Source organism: Pleurodeles waltl, chromosome 4_2 (genome assembly GCF_031143425.1).
Source record: "Pleurodeles waltl isolate 20211129_DDA chromosome 4_2, aPleWal1.hap1.20221129, whole genome shotgun sequence".
NCBI classification, from domain to species: domain Eukaryota; kingdom Metazoa; phylum Chordata; class Amphibia; order Caudata; family Salamandridae; genus Pleurodeles; species Pleurodeles waltl.
In genome coordinates this window covers 402,537,113-402,553,849 of record NC_090443.1, presented here as the reverse complement: position 1 = coordinate 402,553,849, position 16,737 = coordinate 402,537,113, and the positions used below count along the sequence as shown (strand labels likewise).

The 16,737-nt window shown below is 42.4% G+C and overlaps 1 protein-coding gene across 1 annotated transcript in view; it reads right to left on the bottom strand.

Moving 5' to 3' along the window:
• Positions 1 to 16,737, bottom strand: part of COP1 (COP1 E3 ubiquitin ligase) — a 693,430-nt gene that overhangs the window by 171,732 nt on the left and 504,961 nt on the right. Inside the window, exon 18 of the mRNA XM_069231565.1 lies at positions 7,697 to 7,857. Within this exon, the coding sequence (XP_069087666.1) occupies positions 7,697 to 7,857 (161 nt within the window). The remainder of the gene's footprint in view (positions 1 to 7,696; positions 7,858 to 16,737) is intronic.

The following is a 16,737-nucleotide window of genomic DNA, read 5'->3' as shown; positions in this document are numbered from 1 at the left end:
GAAGCCCAGTGGAAAACGATGTCCAGAAAAGATTTTATAGGTTTTCTGCATTTGTAAAACTTTGTAATTTGTATGGCGCCTTACAACTCTGCCAGTTTGGGGAGTATTTTGGCATCTTTCAGCGTTTTTGTTGCAGGGTAGTTTTTTCAATCTGCATGGCCATGGTTCAGCTTTGAGAGATGTTCTGTTTCCATCAGCTTGGCAGGGAGATAAGTGTGTAGTCCTGTTGTGCAGAGTCTGTACGCAGTGTGTTTTATATCTCAGCGAGTGAGTAGAACTTTGTCGTTTATCTAATTCTACAAAGATGAGCGTTTGTCCACTGCTTAGCTGATTGTGTAGAAAGAAGACATCTTAATTACTTCAGTACTGTTGTGTGTGCGTTAAAATGCGTGAGGAGTGTGTTTCACTGCTTGGGAAAATTATCTATGTAGCTGGAAAAGAGGTCTTAGGTACAGTATCAAATGCTGGGCTTGCCTCACACCATTCCCTAATCCAGGGTAGCTTTCAAAACAGGAAGTAGTTGGGAGTGAGCCCAAGTGGCAGCATGTCATTTGTGCTTTCCTTCCCCTGCAGAGACGTCCACCACTGTAGTATGTTTAATCCACATATCCAGGATGAGAACGCTGATACTAGTGCCTGCAAAGCACCTCTGTTTTAATCTCCTCTAAATCCATTCCTCTTCTGCAGTAATGAATGCTTCTGAAAAATCCAGCAAATTAAATCCCTGATTTACTGCGCAGGAGAGCAATGAGGCCGAGCCTCATATGCATAATCAAATTGGCTCACTGTTCCATAGCAGACCTTTTTTCAGAGCTAGAAAATCCTACTCACCCTTGTGCTCTGCTTCCTACAGCGCCCCTTTGGAGAACACCATGGTGGCGTTCGAGAAGCATCTTGGAATGGAATGACATCTCACTGTAAGAAGAGCAAACATCCCCTTGATTCACCTCATCAGGGAAGAAGAGGATCCTCCTGTAGTGCTAGATACTGATTGCAAAGCTGGTCTCATCAACTCAGTGGTGGAAATGAAATATCTAAATACATGGCTCTTTAAAAAACATTCTTCTGTTATTGTGCTAGACCAGGGGACTCGCATTTGTAAGGACAAAGACGAAAGTTAACTAGAGTGAAGATTCCAACCAAATTCATCTTCAGGGAGTGTTTTTTTCACAACGAATTCTCACATTTAGTTGAGCCTTTACAATGATTCAATGCAATTGTATTTAAGGATCATTATGCTTTCTTTATTAAGTTTGATTATTAGTCTTTACTTTTTTGAGTCTAAGCATGTGACACCATTCCAATTTAGAGCTGATCGTAGTTTAAGTGAGGAGTAGAATATCTTTACAAAGATTGTAGCAATTAAGAAAACACTAAATACTAAAACAGATACATCTGGGAACAGAAAGAGAAGGCTATCACAGTGCTCCAGAACCCCCATTCCAATCAATGCCTGCAGATCCAAGCGCTCTCCGCTTAGAGGCCTACCAGGAAGCGCTTTAATATCCGTTACTCATCTCTGGAGAGAAATATATTAAGAACTGAAGACCTCTGAGTGTTTATCTAGAAAGATGTGTTTCATCCATTCTTCATAATAACCCGAACAAACAGTGCTCCCATTTCAGCCTATATAGATTGTTGTCTTGAAATGTGAGGTAAAAAGAACATGCCTTTTATTAGAAACGTATTAGGCTCGGAGAGAGTTTTGAGATGCTTTAACTGGAAACGTTTACTCTGCCTAAGAGTAATGTCAAAAAAAGGGCAAAGTTCTTGGAGGTATGTAGCATGAGTGTTCTGTCACTCCAAGCATGCTAAGCTGCAGCATTTGATTGGAATGAATGTCAGAAATAGCACAAGTGGGACTTAAAGGAGCTTTGAGACTGGGTGTTTGAGAAGGGATGAAAAAATTAAAAATGCTAGCAATGCTGGTCAGTGCTTGCCGCTTACGATTTTGAGATGGGGGCTTTCAGAGAACTTTGCGTACTTCATGACTAACATATAGAATAATGCTAACTACCTAGTACCAGTGGGGATTTGGCCTTTCATTTAGAGCTGAGGAGTCACAGTCAACAGTACTCTTACACTGAATAACTATCTGAATACAGAGGGAGAGGCTGAGACAAAAAGTTAGACTACACAACCAGCTATTGGAAGGGAAATGCACAGCAAATAAGTCAGAAAAGTACAAAGGAAAATAAGTCTGTTTACAAGCATTACAATCAATATGAAACTACCTGTGTGTATGTTGCCATATATTCTCTTTTGGTCGCAATAACTAAAAGGTACAGAACCCATACATTATTAATGATAATAATAACTCTCTCATATTCCCCGTAGATAACTAACTCAACAAGTTGAATCCTGTGGCATTTAGAACAGATGTGGAACTCTGCACCTGTTTTATAAGGCAGGCACCACTATAAAGCGGGCATGAGTAAGGCGACTTGTTGCGGCCTCTCTTGAAGCAAATAAGCAGGATGTAGTGGAGAAAAACGCCAGCAACATGAGCAATGCCGCCCACAGGCCACCTGACGCCCATGAACTTGCTCTGATTAATAAAGGAGCTGCCGCTCTGTCCTTCAAACAATTATGATCCCATTGATGCAAAAATTGATTTGCATGGATATAAAATCAAACAGAACTTCCAGAAGTCAGGTGTTCCTCAACTAGATCTGCCTCTAAGATACTTATCCGTGGATTGTCTAACATTCTGAATTCAATTAATTTAGCTCAATCAGGAAGGATGGTGCTTGTCCCTCGCTGGCCATAACGCAATAGAATGATTAAAGGAGCAATCGCTGCTGGTCTGCACCTGTGCGGCACCAGGTTTGGTGCCCTCATAAGTCAATCAAGCTTTTAGATTACCAGAGAGCTTGTGCACTGAGCCTCGTCATGATGGTTGGATCAAGTTGCATTATTCAGTTGTGTAAAACCTGGCCTATTGCCTGTTCCATCTAAAGCAGCCATGCCAGCTGCCAGACCATGGCACAACAGCAAGTAGATGATTAAGCTGGGTGCAGAACTTTGCAAAACACGTGGGTAACTGGTTATTTTTCTCCAAATGCATTCTACCCACAATTAATACATAAGACAAGATTGTTCAATGAGATTCCAAACATTCTTTAACAAAGGAAGACACCAAACTCCATGATGGATGAATGTATACAAAGTAAAACTAGCTTTATAGGCTGACCATACAAAAAAACTGAAAACATGCACCGCTCCTTTAAGCAGCCAGCTGCTTCCATGTCCCAGCATGCATTGCACTGGCAGTTAACTCAAAGGCTCTGTTTTTTTATGAGGAAAACCTACAAAATGAAGGAGTATTTTAATTCAACAGACATGCAACTATAAAGCGGTTTTATAATATTTTTAATAAAGGTCTGGCCAAACTAGCAAAAATAGGCTAATACCTAGACATGAGTTTGAATTTTATTTTGCCTTTTGATACAAATGCACACGCTCAAGATTCTTTCAATAACTTGATGAAAGTTTAACTTCGTTTTTAATTGTTCACTGATTTTATAATGGTTTTGAATTGTTAAAAACTGTTTGAGAGTTTATTTACAACATACAATACATATGAATGTAAATGTAGTAAGTTCCCGTGGACAAGAAGGCTGTTTTCTTTAACCCTCCCAAAAAGTCCTTTGTGACAGAAATATTAAAGAAATATTTAAGAAGGACCTTTCCTGTAGGCTGTAACAGATGGCAAGTGTACTTTAATGGGAGCAAACTAAGTTGAACTGTGAAAAATTAAGCAGGTATGGAATGATCAGATCTTCCTGGCAGGGCACTGGATCATGGCAATGGCACACTAGATAGAATCTTTTTCACTTAAAAGTGTAGGATGTTCTTGGGGGAGGTCTCTTCACCTTTTTCAAGTTATGCATACATTCCTGTGGAATTTTCAGGTGTCCATATTGCACAATTTCAGGAGCCACGCTGCCAAATTCAAGGACATCCTGTTGAAATGGTGTAATTCACCTTGCATCCTGGTTAACAAATTCAGTTTGCATGGAAGCTTACTGTGTGACATTAAAGGCACGTGAAGAAGCTCTGGAAACCACCACTATCTCAGCCACTCTGGAACAACAAGAACCATCTTTGCACTGGAATACATCAGTTTTATTACGACAGATGGAAATCCCTCACCACTTTATCAAAGCAGCATTGCCCAGTGATCCCAGTCTTCATTTTCTGGAGGGGATTTCTTTTGCATTTTGCTTCCGGAGATGCTGCAAACAGGTCTTATTTGAGGATTCCCCAATTCACAAAACTCCCTTTTTTGTGTGCTGTTGTCAAGAACCCATTGTTGCTTATCTACAGAATAACTACTTTGAAAGTCTGCATGGATATTCTGAAAGGCCGGAAAATTGTCTGCTGGTCTGGGTCCAACTTTTTACCACTGCTTGAATGACAGGGTTTCAGGTCCAAGTTACCGGAGTTAAATGTTTATTATTTGCAGACCAGGTATATTGATGGTAAGATATTGTTCAAGGACAACCAATGATGAAGGGTCCTCTAAATGTGGTCTCATTTAGAAAGGCTGTGCTAGGAGTAAGGCTGCGTGATATTGCTCCACAGACAGGAGACCTGGACCACCACTTTTTCTATGCACTATTAATTTGGAGGCTGCCAGTATCAGCTTCATACTATCCCAAATTTAGGTGGCAAGAAACACTACTAATACTTTACATAGAAGAGGACTGCAAAGGGATCCTTGAGAAACATGATTGGGGGTAAGAGAATTCCAAAAGAAATTCTGGTTCTTCAAACCAATTCATGATTAGTACTGGACTCCCTAAGAAGCTATGGAAAAATTAGTTTACTGCACCATTTAAATAGTTGCCGATGTGATCAACCGGACTGTGACACTGTACACATTTAATATGATTGTCTGGACATGTTTGCTTTATGGGCTTATACAGGGACTCTCTTAACAGATTCTTAAACCTACCCAATCCCCTTCTACGGCACTTGATAGTTCCTCATACTACCACTGACATCCAAGACCTAACAAACCATGAAGGCTGCCTCCTGTCCATGACCCTGATGGTGGCCAAACTAGCTATCCTTAGACACTGGAAAATCCACAGCTACCCACACATACTGGTTGACTGAAATGCACAAAATCGCATTTTATGAGAGGATTGTATGCATGGTACAAGTCAAGGCAGATGTCTACTTACAGGTTTAGGCACTTTTCCTTGGTGGCATAATGTCGTAAGGCAAAATCCCAGAGTTCATCTAGAAGCTAGTAGGACTTTACACACCACAGTGGAAGTGATGACCATGGCTGACAAAACATGGCCCTGTCATCTCCTTAAAATTGTTGTAATCGAGAATATTTATTTGTAATCACCTCTCCTAGGCTGTTTAGGGTCATTTATGTTCATAAATGCTGTGTCACCATTTCCCCATATTTTGATACTGCCAACTCCTCTGTGATGTGCATTAGTTGTATTCTTAAAAAGGAGATACTACATAATCTTCCTCTCCTCTCCCAACCCCTGCTACCTTCCTTTATCCTGTTTCCAAATGTTATGGTATATTTTATCGTATGACTTATTGTTCCTTACATGCAGATCGTGTGAAGGGCACAGATTGTACACTGACATTTTTTTCCTGAGAACATGATTTGTGATTAAATTAATTTAAAGAAGACAAAAAGAGCATGACGCCTCATGCCTAGCAAAAGAGCTGCGTGGAGACCTTTCTTTTCCTTTTCAGTTTTCGAGGAAACTGCAGGTGAGAGTTGAACATCTGGGATGTGCACTGGTGAACGGTCAAGACTCACTGAAGAAAGGCTTAAAGAGCTGAGGAAGGAAGGATATTCATTTTAGGTGACATGGAAGTGTACCTTGGAGCTATTTGAGGTTTAGGGGGGGGAAGTTCTGGTTGCAGAAAACCTGAGTTGATTTCCAGAAGGAATTCTTATCACCGGAGGCCTTGCTGGCAGTAGAGAAAGATACTGGTGTAGGTAAGGACAGCTGTCCAGAAGGAGAAGGCGAAGCAGCTGTCGATTTTGTAAGCAGCAGCATCGGTCTCTGACACAGATTATCTCTAAGTTGAGGTTGATCACAATGCAATTTGATGTAACAAACAGCGTGCTGACATTGAAGGCCTTGAGTGTCTCGACAGTTAGTAGTATGACATGGAACGCTGTGGCATGCAGATGGTGGTGGTCTCCTTGGACGGCGGATTTTCTCTTTGCTTTAATGCCATACAGGCAGTAGAGATGTCATTTAATGAGGCACATGTCAGGATGCTATCATTCCTCAATTTCAAAATAACTCAGGAATGGTCTCAGTGACTATGATGGTGAGTCTGCTTCTCCTCCTTAGAGCTCCTCATTCTCATTCAAGAATGTCTTTGTGGAGTGGACATACTGTTATTCGAAGAGACACCTTCTCTGGCTATCTTTTGGTGTTTTTTTCCCTTCCACTTCCAGTTTCCACAGGAGAAAAATTCATGCTATGTCCTTCAGGGCTCTTTTTGTCGTTTATTGACCAAATTCACATTTTCTGCCGAAATTTGAACCCAGCACACATAATTATGTTGTCTGCAGCTACCGTCTTCCTTCACAGGAGAGACAATTCACAAACTGTGAAGGTATATCAAAGCAGATGCTTTTCAAAGACAGAAAGCTTCAAATATTCCAAAGATGTTGAATAAAGATGAAAAAATGTCAACATCTGATGGGGGAACCTCATGTGATTAAAACCTAGAAGTGTTCTGATATCCTCTCAACATGAGATGAAAAACAGAGCCCAAGAGGCAACTGCCAGTAGAAGATATGCTGGGATAAGGAAGCTGCTGGCTCAAATAAATGTGCATTTTTTCACTTTCCTGTAGTCAGCCTATGAGGATTATTTCCCTTCATGTTCTTTTTTCCATCAAAGAGTTTGAGGTCTTTGCTGCAGCACATTTGTGATCTCATTCAGTTATGCTGCTATACGTATTAATTATGGGTAGAAAGAATTCGCCTTTTTTGACTATGTTATGACTAGGTTGTGCTTGCATTTCAGAACTAACAGCATTTCGCCATCTATAAATACATATACCATTTATTAAAATTCGTTTTTTGGAAACACTAAATGTAAAAAGGAATATTCTATGTTTATGGATATTAGTGAAAATACTACAATGCAATATACACAGTAATGCTTGTATCAAAACCCCTGGTCATATAAACAATGCTTGATCACAGCTCTAATTTCTAACCTCAGCACAGAAAGGGCTAAAAGGATGATTCATAGCTACTGAATATGAACACAGGCTTCAAGGAGTTTTCGACTTCAAGATAACTGGGTTACTCAGACTGGTCTGTTCAAGGCTGGCACTCCCGATTCACATTTACAACATCCATTTCGAATTTACAGTAGTAGACACAAAATTGAGGTTTGTAAAAAGCAGCTTATACAGGCATGAGGTATAAAGAAAGCTTGCATTGCTTACGTTTCAAGTTACAAAGCCTAGCCTAAAGCCATCATTTTCAGGAAAAACTGTGACTTAAGTGAGAGGATTACCTGTATGTCCACAATTGATTATTAAACAGGCATAGTACAAAAATATCAAACTAAGTAAATGTTGCATAAGAACAGAAACTACTATAACATTCCCCCACAGTTAGGCTCCAAACATATTTAAGAAAAGCCACCTTGAACAGAAGCTATTCCAAGTATGACCTTACCCCATCAGGCATCGCCCGCCAACACACGGCGCTGACGAATTCATTGGTGTCATCCTCCTTCCGATCCTTGTCCAGCACACTTTTAACTGTGTCGAACTTAAAAGTGAGCAGCGTTTTTGAGAGTCCCTTGTAATACAGGTAGAGAGAGTTGTTTTCACTACCTGATTAAAAAAAAGGAAAAAGCAAACAAATTGTAGGAACCTTACAAATACAGTTAACAAATCAGGCCGTTGTCATGCCCTAGACTTTCTACAACCAACCACACATCATCACAAATTAAAGAGCTGGTTGGGCTAAGTGAGATCTTTAGCTTCAGATGAGACACAGTGTAAGCAACCATGTTGTGATAGTTCACTGGAAAGGCATAAGCAAATGCAAAGTTATGTACTGGGAAGCCATTGAGAGCTCAAAGGTTTCACTCTCATAATTGTGTGTTTAAGTTCCCCTTATTCACCACTGGCAAAAACTTATAAACATTTTCTCTTTCCTCTCAATCACCATTTCAGATAAAATAAGCCAATTAGTAAACTGCATACAGCACAAAGATAAGACATTGTCAGTTGCATTATTTTATTTACTATATTTTACATTCTGGTGCTCTCTCTTTCAATCCGCTACAACTACACTACCCTAAATTAGTATATCTCGGGTACCTCCTCACACACGGTTGTCAACTCACAAGCCACATTACATTAACTAAGTCGCACCTTTATGATGCACTCCGTATATCCTTTCAAATAACATTCCTTATACCTTGTGAAATCATAAAATTCCTAACACTTATAGCATCTCAAATGACATCATTTTTGGCAGAACACTTTGCATGGTATAGTGCCAAGTTATGATTAATGTAGTTTAGCTAGTGAGCTGACAACAGTGTGTACAGCGGTGCACGAGTTATGGTAATTTGAAGGTTTTATACATTTAAGGTATAACTATAACTTTAGAATTTCTACTGTTTGTGTTGTTTAAGTTTGTTTTGTATAGAAAGAATAGGCGTGTAGTGCTGTAGATTCACATTCTGTGCATACTCCTGCCATCTAGTGTTGGACTCGGAAGTGTACAACTTGTTTATGTTCGAATAAGTCTTTCAAGCAGCTCCTCCCTTAGCAATGCTCATGAGTATTGCCTCCATGGTTAGATTGTTTTCCTGCACGGTAGGCGAGTATGGAGTATCGAAAAGGTGTTTTTTTCCATCATGTTGTGACCATTCTTGAGCGCGAGACTCGTGAAAATAGGGCATGTCAGGAGCGAAGACCCCCCCCATGGGTGCCTGGACCCCACAAAACACAAAACTGAAACAGCTGACCACGACAGGGAAAGGATAAGCAGGTGCACTGAAAGATTATTTGAGGGCTACTGGGAGCAGAGTACTTGAGAGGCCCCGACAATGGTCACCACGCTGAATCGACCTGGGGCTCTGGCGAAGCATGTCGGATTCAGACAGCGGAATGAAACCATGGAGTTCGATGACCATGCATACTACCAACTAAGGGAGGAGTCACTATACTTCATGACTTGAAAGACTTCTTCAAACAAAAACAGCTTGTACATGTCCGAGCCCAAAACTAGATGGCAGGAGTATGTACAGCATGTGTATCAACAGCTGCACATGCCGCAAACATTTATTTCCTGAAGTTCAATGAACATTCTGAGATGTTATAGATTGCTGAACAATGTATAATCTATCCCTTTACTACCCCTAAATCTAGTTCTGATCAGTTGGTCCCTCTTCCCTAGGTTTGGCTCAAGCCTAGCAAGTGAAACAAAAGGCAGGTCTGGTGCTGGGTTCCTTTGTGTGTGCTGGGGGAGGTTCTTTTTAAGTGTAATCAGGCCAGGGTACAGCTCCTCCCCAGCCATATTCTGAGGACGACCTACTGCCCTCAACACACAGGCTTTTGTCCACTGTCTGGATTCAATAAACTTTTCTCAGTGTGGGAGCCATCAATAGCCCTGGAGAAGCTGGCCACTCACAGCAAGGCCCCAGTGACTTTAGACATGAAAATACCAACTTTCTATAAGTGTTATTTCCAAAATGATCATTTAAAATCTGACTTTACCATTAAACAAGTTTTTAAATTACAATTAAAATGAGTGGGCGAAGTATTTCTCTAGCTGCTCCCAGACTGAATGTATTACTTAATAAATGTAACACAGTAAACCTGTGTTTGCCTATGGAGGCTAGCCTTGCCAAAGTAAAAAATAACTCTGGAGGCTCAAAAGGGATGGGCCTTTACGTGACTTTCAGTGAGGTACAGCTTGGCTTTGCACTCCCAGATCGCCTTTGGATTCACTGGGAACACTTCCTACAAGACTTCAAGTCGCGGCTCAACCACAGTCACACCTCATGGGGATTAGGCACAGGCATTTGTTTGGAAAAATCCCCACAAGATTTACAGCCTGATTTCAGTGAGTGACATTTCCCTTGCACAGTGGGAAAAGTTTTTGAGAGGAAAAATCTTGTCACGGGACAAGAAAAAAAGAGGAGCTAGCTCTAGAGCCACGTAAAAAGGTTGGGAAAGAAAAGAGCTGACTGCAGTGCGCCTCAGTGGCGCCTATGTATGGCTCCAGTCATTTCTGGGGAGGAGTGGAGTTGACGTGGAGTTACACAGAGCCTACTGCCGCGTAGGGGCTATGCTGAAAAATCTTCTGGATCCAGCCTGGTGCCCGAGTATATTCTGAAGGTAAAAAGTGAGAACTATACATCAGAATAAACACGTTGTGCAGATTGTAGTGGTTTATCATCTTTCATACTATCAAAGCACTTGAAATATTTACAAAATAGTAGTCTGAACTATACTCTGCTCATAAAACATCCTCCACCCAAAAACGTACTATTACTTAGATTACATGACTTTAGAGCCGGCTGATGCGTACTTAAGCAAACAGATTAACACCCCCCTATTAATTGAGGACATCACTTCTGCTCTTTATGTTCTAGCCGGCTAAAGAGCTACGAGGTACAACACACTTCTGTTGGTGTTTGACAGGGAACATTAAAATCTCCTTACTCCACGCCCTCAAGATTTATACATCTGGGCCATTGAGAGTGGGGGTCGTCATCCAACAGTGAGGGAGGCAATTGTAACTGAACTACTGAAACAGGGAAAATACATTCAGTTATGCCCGCCACAACTACTGAATGTAAATTATAATATTCTTGCTAAATACTAATGAGTAGATTAATGGCAGTTACACCTTAACTGATGCTACATTACCAGTCTGGTTTTATTCCACAATGATCAACTACGCAGAATCTCTGAACATTGATGGCTATTTTTCAGGTGGATCCTTATATCCCTACAACTGAAATATTAGATCTAGAAAAGGCTTCAGATTTATTGGAATGGTCAATGGAAGTAACTAGTCCCTATAGACTTCGCAAGAATGTACTTAGAATAATCCAACTACTATACTGTGCCCCTACTGTATGAGTAAGAGTGAATGACCGTATATTGCATTCCCTGGAAATATAGTGTAGTATTAAGCCTCTCTCACACTCATAATCCTTGCCCTAGCTATAGAACCCTCAGCATGCATACTAAGCAGGTTTCAATCATATCATAGGGCACCTGCTGTTAATATGTCTTTAGGTATATGTCACTGTATTACATGTTCAACATCCAGACAAAACGGGAAACTTAACATCAGGGAAAAAGTAACATTAAGTAGTTACTTAAACCTACAAATTAAGTGCAATAAATCAGAAATATTCCTGCTGATGGCTGTAACAGGTGAGGTGGATTATGGCTACCCATTGCCTCGAGGCTGTGAGATATTTAGGTGTACACATAAACAGAGCTGAGCCATTTGAATTTCGGCTGAACCTTAAAAAGACAGAGACACCAATAGCAGTGGTTGCCTTACACAGATTTCTGTATCTGTTCAATAATCTACTAGTGGAGCTGACACAGAACTTCTTCCATGGACTCAGAAGCTGCCTGCTTTGACTTGGTTGGGGTGAACTGCAGGCACAAATTAAATGGAATGTATTGACAGCCCTTATGGAGTGCGGCGTGTGTGTGCAACTAAGATTCTCTCACCGCACCGGCGTTCCCTCCCAGTAGGGAGGGGAAAGAAATTATAGCTGTACAGCAATGTGCTTTCTTCACACAACTGTTTTTTTCAATTGTTTTTAGTGCAGAGCATGGCCGACACGTTTCAGTAAGCAACCAGGGACTGTTATAAAATCAGTTGTCAAACATGGTGGGGGGGAAGGTTAATGACAATTACTGGTTTACAGTACCCATACTTGTCATTTATCTCTCGCGCTGATAACGCCGCCCTCTAGCCTTTATTGGAAAAGGGTGCCACACAGATATTATAATGTCTACTGGTAGATATTTTGCCAGGTAACACTTTTATACAACTACACAAATATAAAACATAAGGAGGAGATAATAATTGGCAACACTCATACATCAAGGACTGCTACATGCAGCCAGAGATAGATGGCTGTCATTTCAATATGGATTTAGAAATCCTAATTAAACTAATTCAAATAATGGAGATGAAAACGACCATCTCCTATATTTACGTTGAAACCAACACTCGAAAAGGAGAACTCTTTTCTGCAAAATGAGAACCGGAAATCGATTAGCCCTGCGTGAGATGACACATTTCGAGATAGGCAGTACACCACTTGATGCACTACTGGGATGCACTGCAGAGACACCTGTAACTGACAGAAATTTTGTGTCTATGGCATCTCTACTAGCTAAAAGGTGGAGTGCGATTAAATGGATGAGCACTGTTGTTCACTTACGCAAAGACGGGTCAACGGATTTGACATATTGCAACCGATGTTAGAAATGGAGTCTCTAGTTGGCAGTCGGTTTGCACCCTGTCCAAGCAGGGACCCTCAATATAGTCAGGATAAGGGAGATAATTGCTCAGATAAGCCCTGCTCACCCCTTGGTAGCCTGGCACGAACAGTCAGGCTTATCTCAGAAGCAATGTGTAAAGCATTTGCAGATAACACACAGTAATACAGTGAACACACTACAAAAGGACACCATACCAGTTTTAGAAAAATAGCCAATATTTATCTATGTAAAACAGGACCAAAATGAGAAAAATCCAACATGTATTGCTAAAGATTTGAATTTTGTACGATTTAACTTAAGAATACAGTTCCTTGAAGTTGATAGCTCCACCTGGGGCTATCACGGCATCGTGATGAACAAAACCAACAGTTCAGGCTGGCTGCAGCATCGCGGGCCAGCTATGGCTTGCAAACAGTACCTTGGATTTGCAGAGCGTTGTGATCCTCGCAGTGGGCTCCGGAAAGCAGGTTCGCTGGTGTCACGGTGTCGGTTCCGGAGTCGGTGCGGGAGTCGTTGGGCCCTTGAAGTCATACGCCTTGGGGATCGAACTCCGGGCTGATGAAATCAGGTGCGCTAGCGTGGATGGCGTCGGGGCTGCGTTGCGAAGTGGGACGATGCGACATGTGGTGCCCACAGGTCACGGTGCAGGCAGCGGCTCGGTGACGGCGTCCAGCGGCGTCAGTCAGACCAGGGCTGCGGTGTGAAGCAGGGGGGTGCAACGTGCGGTGTCACCAGGTCACGGTGCAGGCAGCGCTGTTGCTGAAGCACTGTCGTCGGTAGGCCCATGCCAACAGTGCGGCCGGACAGTGCTTCATGACCCTCACAAGCGGTGTCCACAGGCCACAGTGCAGGCAGGATGCCTGATTGACGACACTGGAGTAGATGATGCTGGCGCCGGTGGATCGGGGCTGAGTTGCGGGACAGTGCTTTGTGTACCTCATGAGCAATGTCCTCAGGCCACAGGGCAGGCAGCGGCACCGGTGTCAGCAGGAGCATCGTCGCCGGGGATGCCCAGGCTGCGGTGTGAGCAGGCGATGCCAGATTGGGGGGTCCACAGGTCGTGGTGCAGGCAGCAGCTCGGTGAAGTCATCCTATGACGGCATCGGTGAGACCTGGGTCGCAGTGCGAAGCGGGGCACTGGGGCTCTGTGTGGCATCGGCAGGTCACGGTGCAGGCCAATGGTGTAGTTGACAGTGTTGCAGTGGTTTCTCCTCTTGAACAGCACAAAACACACAGTTCCCAGTGCTGAAGGTCAAGGAAACTGAAGTCTTTGGTGTCCCTGAGACTTCCAACAGGAGGCAAGCTCTACTCCAGTGGTTCCCAACCTGTGGTCCGGGGACCCCTGAGGGTCCGCGACTGCTCAGAAAATTAAATAAAATAAACAGATTAGGTCATCAGCTTTCAGTAATGGCTCAGTAGGGGGTCCCCGGATTCCAATAATGATTCAGTGGGGGTCCCCGGGTTCCAGTAATGATTCAGTGGGGGTCCCTGGGTTCTAGTAATAATGAAGTGGGGGTCCACAGATGTCAAAAGGTTGGGAACCACTGCTCTACTCCAAGCCCTTGGAGAACTTTCTCAAGCAGGACACATAGCAAAGTTCACCCTTTGCACTCTTTTCAGGCAGAAGCAGCAACTGCCAGCCAGTCTAGCCAAGCAACACAGCAAAGGGACAGTACTCCTCCTCCAGCTCTTCTCCTTGGCAGAGGTTCCTCTTGATTCCAGAAAGATTCTAAAAATCTGGGGTTTTGGGTCTACTACTTATACCCCTTTCTGCCTTTGAAGTTGGCCGCCCTCTAAACAAAGTCTCACGTGTTTGCAAGATCCTTCCTTGTGCAGGCCAGGCCCTAGACACACACCAGGAGGATGGAGATTGGATTGTGTGAGGGCAGACACAGCTCTTTCAGGTGTGAGTGACCACTCCTCCCCTCCCTCAGCACAGATGGCTCATCAGGATATGCACGCTACACCCCAGCTCTCTTTGTGTCACTGTCTAGAGGAGAGGTATAAACAGCCTAACTGTCAAACTGACCCAGACGGGGAATCCACAAACAGGCAGAGTCACAGAATGGTTTAAGCAAGAAAAGGCCTACTTTCTAAAAGTGGTATTTTTAAACTGACAATCAAAAAAACCAACTCCTCTAAAAGATGTATTTTTAAATCGTGAGTTCAGAGACCCTAAACTTCTGATTTCTATCTGCCTTCAAAGGGAATGTGCACTTGAAAGTTATTTAAAGGCAGCCCCCATGTTAACCTATGAGGGGGATAGGCCTTGCAACTGTGAAAAACAAATGTGGCAATATTTCACTGTTAGGACATGTAAAACACACCAGTACATGTCCTACCTTTTAAATACACTGCACCCTGCCCGTGGGGCTACCTCGGGCCTACCGGAGGGGTGCCTTACATGTAGTAAAAGGGTTGGTTTAGGCCTGGCAAGTGGGTACACTTGCCAAGTCGAATTGGCAGTTTAAAACAGCACACACAGACAATGCAGTGCCAGATCAGAGCCATGTTTACAGGGCTACTAATGTGAGTGGCACAACCAGTGCTGCAGGTTCACTAGTAGCATTTGATTTCCAGGCCCCAGGCACCTCTAGTGCACTTTATTAGGGACTTACCAGTAAATCAAATATGCCAATCATGGATAAACCAAAAACAAATACAATTTACATAGGGGGCACCTGCACTTTCACACTGATTAGCACTGGTAAAGTGCGCAGAGACAATAAATCATCAAAAACAGACCTGAAAAAATAGGAGGAAGAAGGCAAAAAGTTTGGGGACAACCCTGCAAAAAGGGCCATTTCCAACAGCAAAGAAATTGTAGAAAAATACACAACCCTAACTCACACTGCAGCAAAGCCGCACGGCTTCCCTAATGTGCTGCATGTATACCTACCAGAACAACGTAATAGGCCACGAGCTGGCACAGGAGTCAATTATTGAAGTGTACATTTTCATGGGTAATAGTTTTTTTTTTTGGATAGATTACTCTCCCAACAAATGTATTATTGTGTTGCATTATCCCAACCTCCAGGTGACTCTTATCGGTTGTCACCAAAGAGCAACCAGGTTTCCAGAGAAGCGTTGTAACATGCGCAGGGCCACTAACTGTATCTTGACTAGTAAACTGTTAACTCAAGGACTATGCAAGTGAACTATGTAAATATCACTGTACATATTAGACCGTACAATGTACCTGAAGAAACAAGCTAGAAAGTATTTTATATTGAACTTAATTGAAATGCGCCTTATAAAATTGGGAATGCATGTATTCCACAGAGACTTTGTACTGCTGTAACAACCGTCATACAAGACACTAAGTGATGAGATACCACCCTCCATGCATCCTAATAGCATGTTGAGATAAACAACTTCCGAGACCACAGCACAACTGCTTGTTAACTCAGGGATCTGAAGTTTAAATCGCTTGCTCCCTGTTCAGGATAACCAATGACTGTAGAGCTTGAAAACTTTCAGTGCGGTGTGATAAGCATGCCTCTGGAGTGTGAGATCCATGTCTCTCGGGTCTGCACTGATAAATTACAATGTTATATAAGTCGAGCTGCACTTCTTCACAGCATGCAATATCAGGAGGGGAAGAGGATGTAAACATTCCTCATCAAGTGAGCAAAAATGCATTTCATCTGCTGGAGTTGAACGAAACTGGATATAGAATTAAAACAATGGTCAATTGTTGAAAATAGATCTAGCAGGGAACACCCTAATTTGTGTGAAAATGTGTGTCCTAATAACTGATTTGGTTCTCATTATGAATAGCATACAGATCTTGGTTATCAGTATATAAAGTGTTGTGCTTTGTTTGAATAAAAGAGTCATAATATACTGTACACGTGTCTGGCACCTGCCCAGTGCATACCACTTCATACCTTTGAAGGAACGGATCACTTAATACCTCCTTTCATTCAAGAAATTCATTCCAGTAGTAGCGAACATCCAAACTTGGACCACCTTCTTGTGAAATTTAGTTTACAAAGCCCATCGGCATTTAGTTTAGAAAGACCATCGAGCTAAAAAGTACTAGTTTGATGTCAGCAATGTTTACGTGTAATACATTTTCCAAGGACACTCCTCGGCCTAGCACTGCAGATTTCATCATTTACGCTGCCCAACCTGTCAGGAATGTATGTGCTGTAATATCACAGATGATAGTGGGCCTGAGAAAAATTGCTTTAAGTGATTGCTTGTCTATGA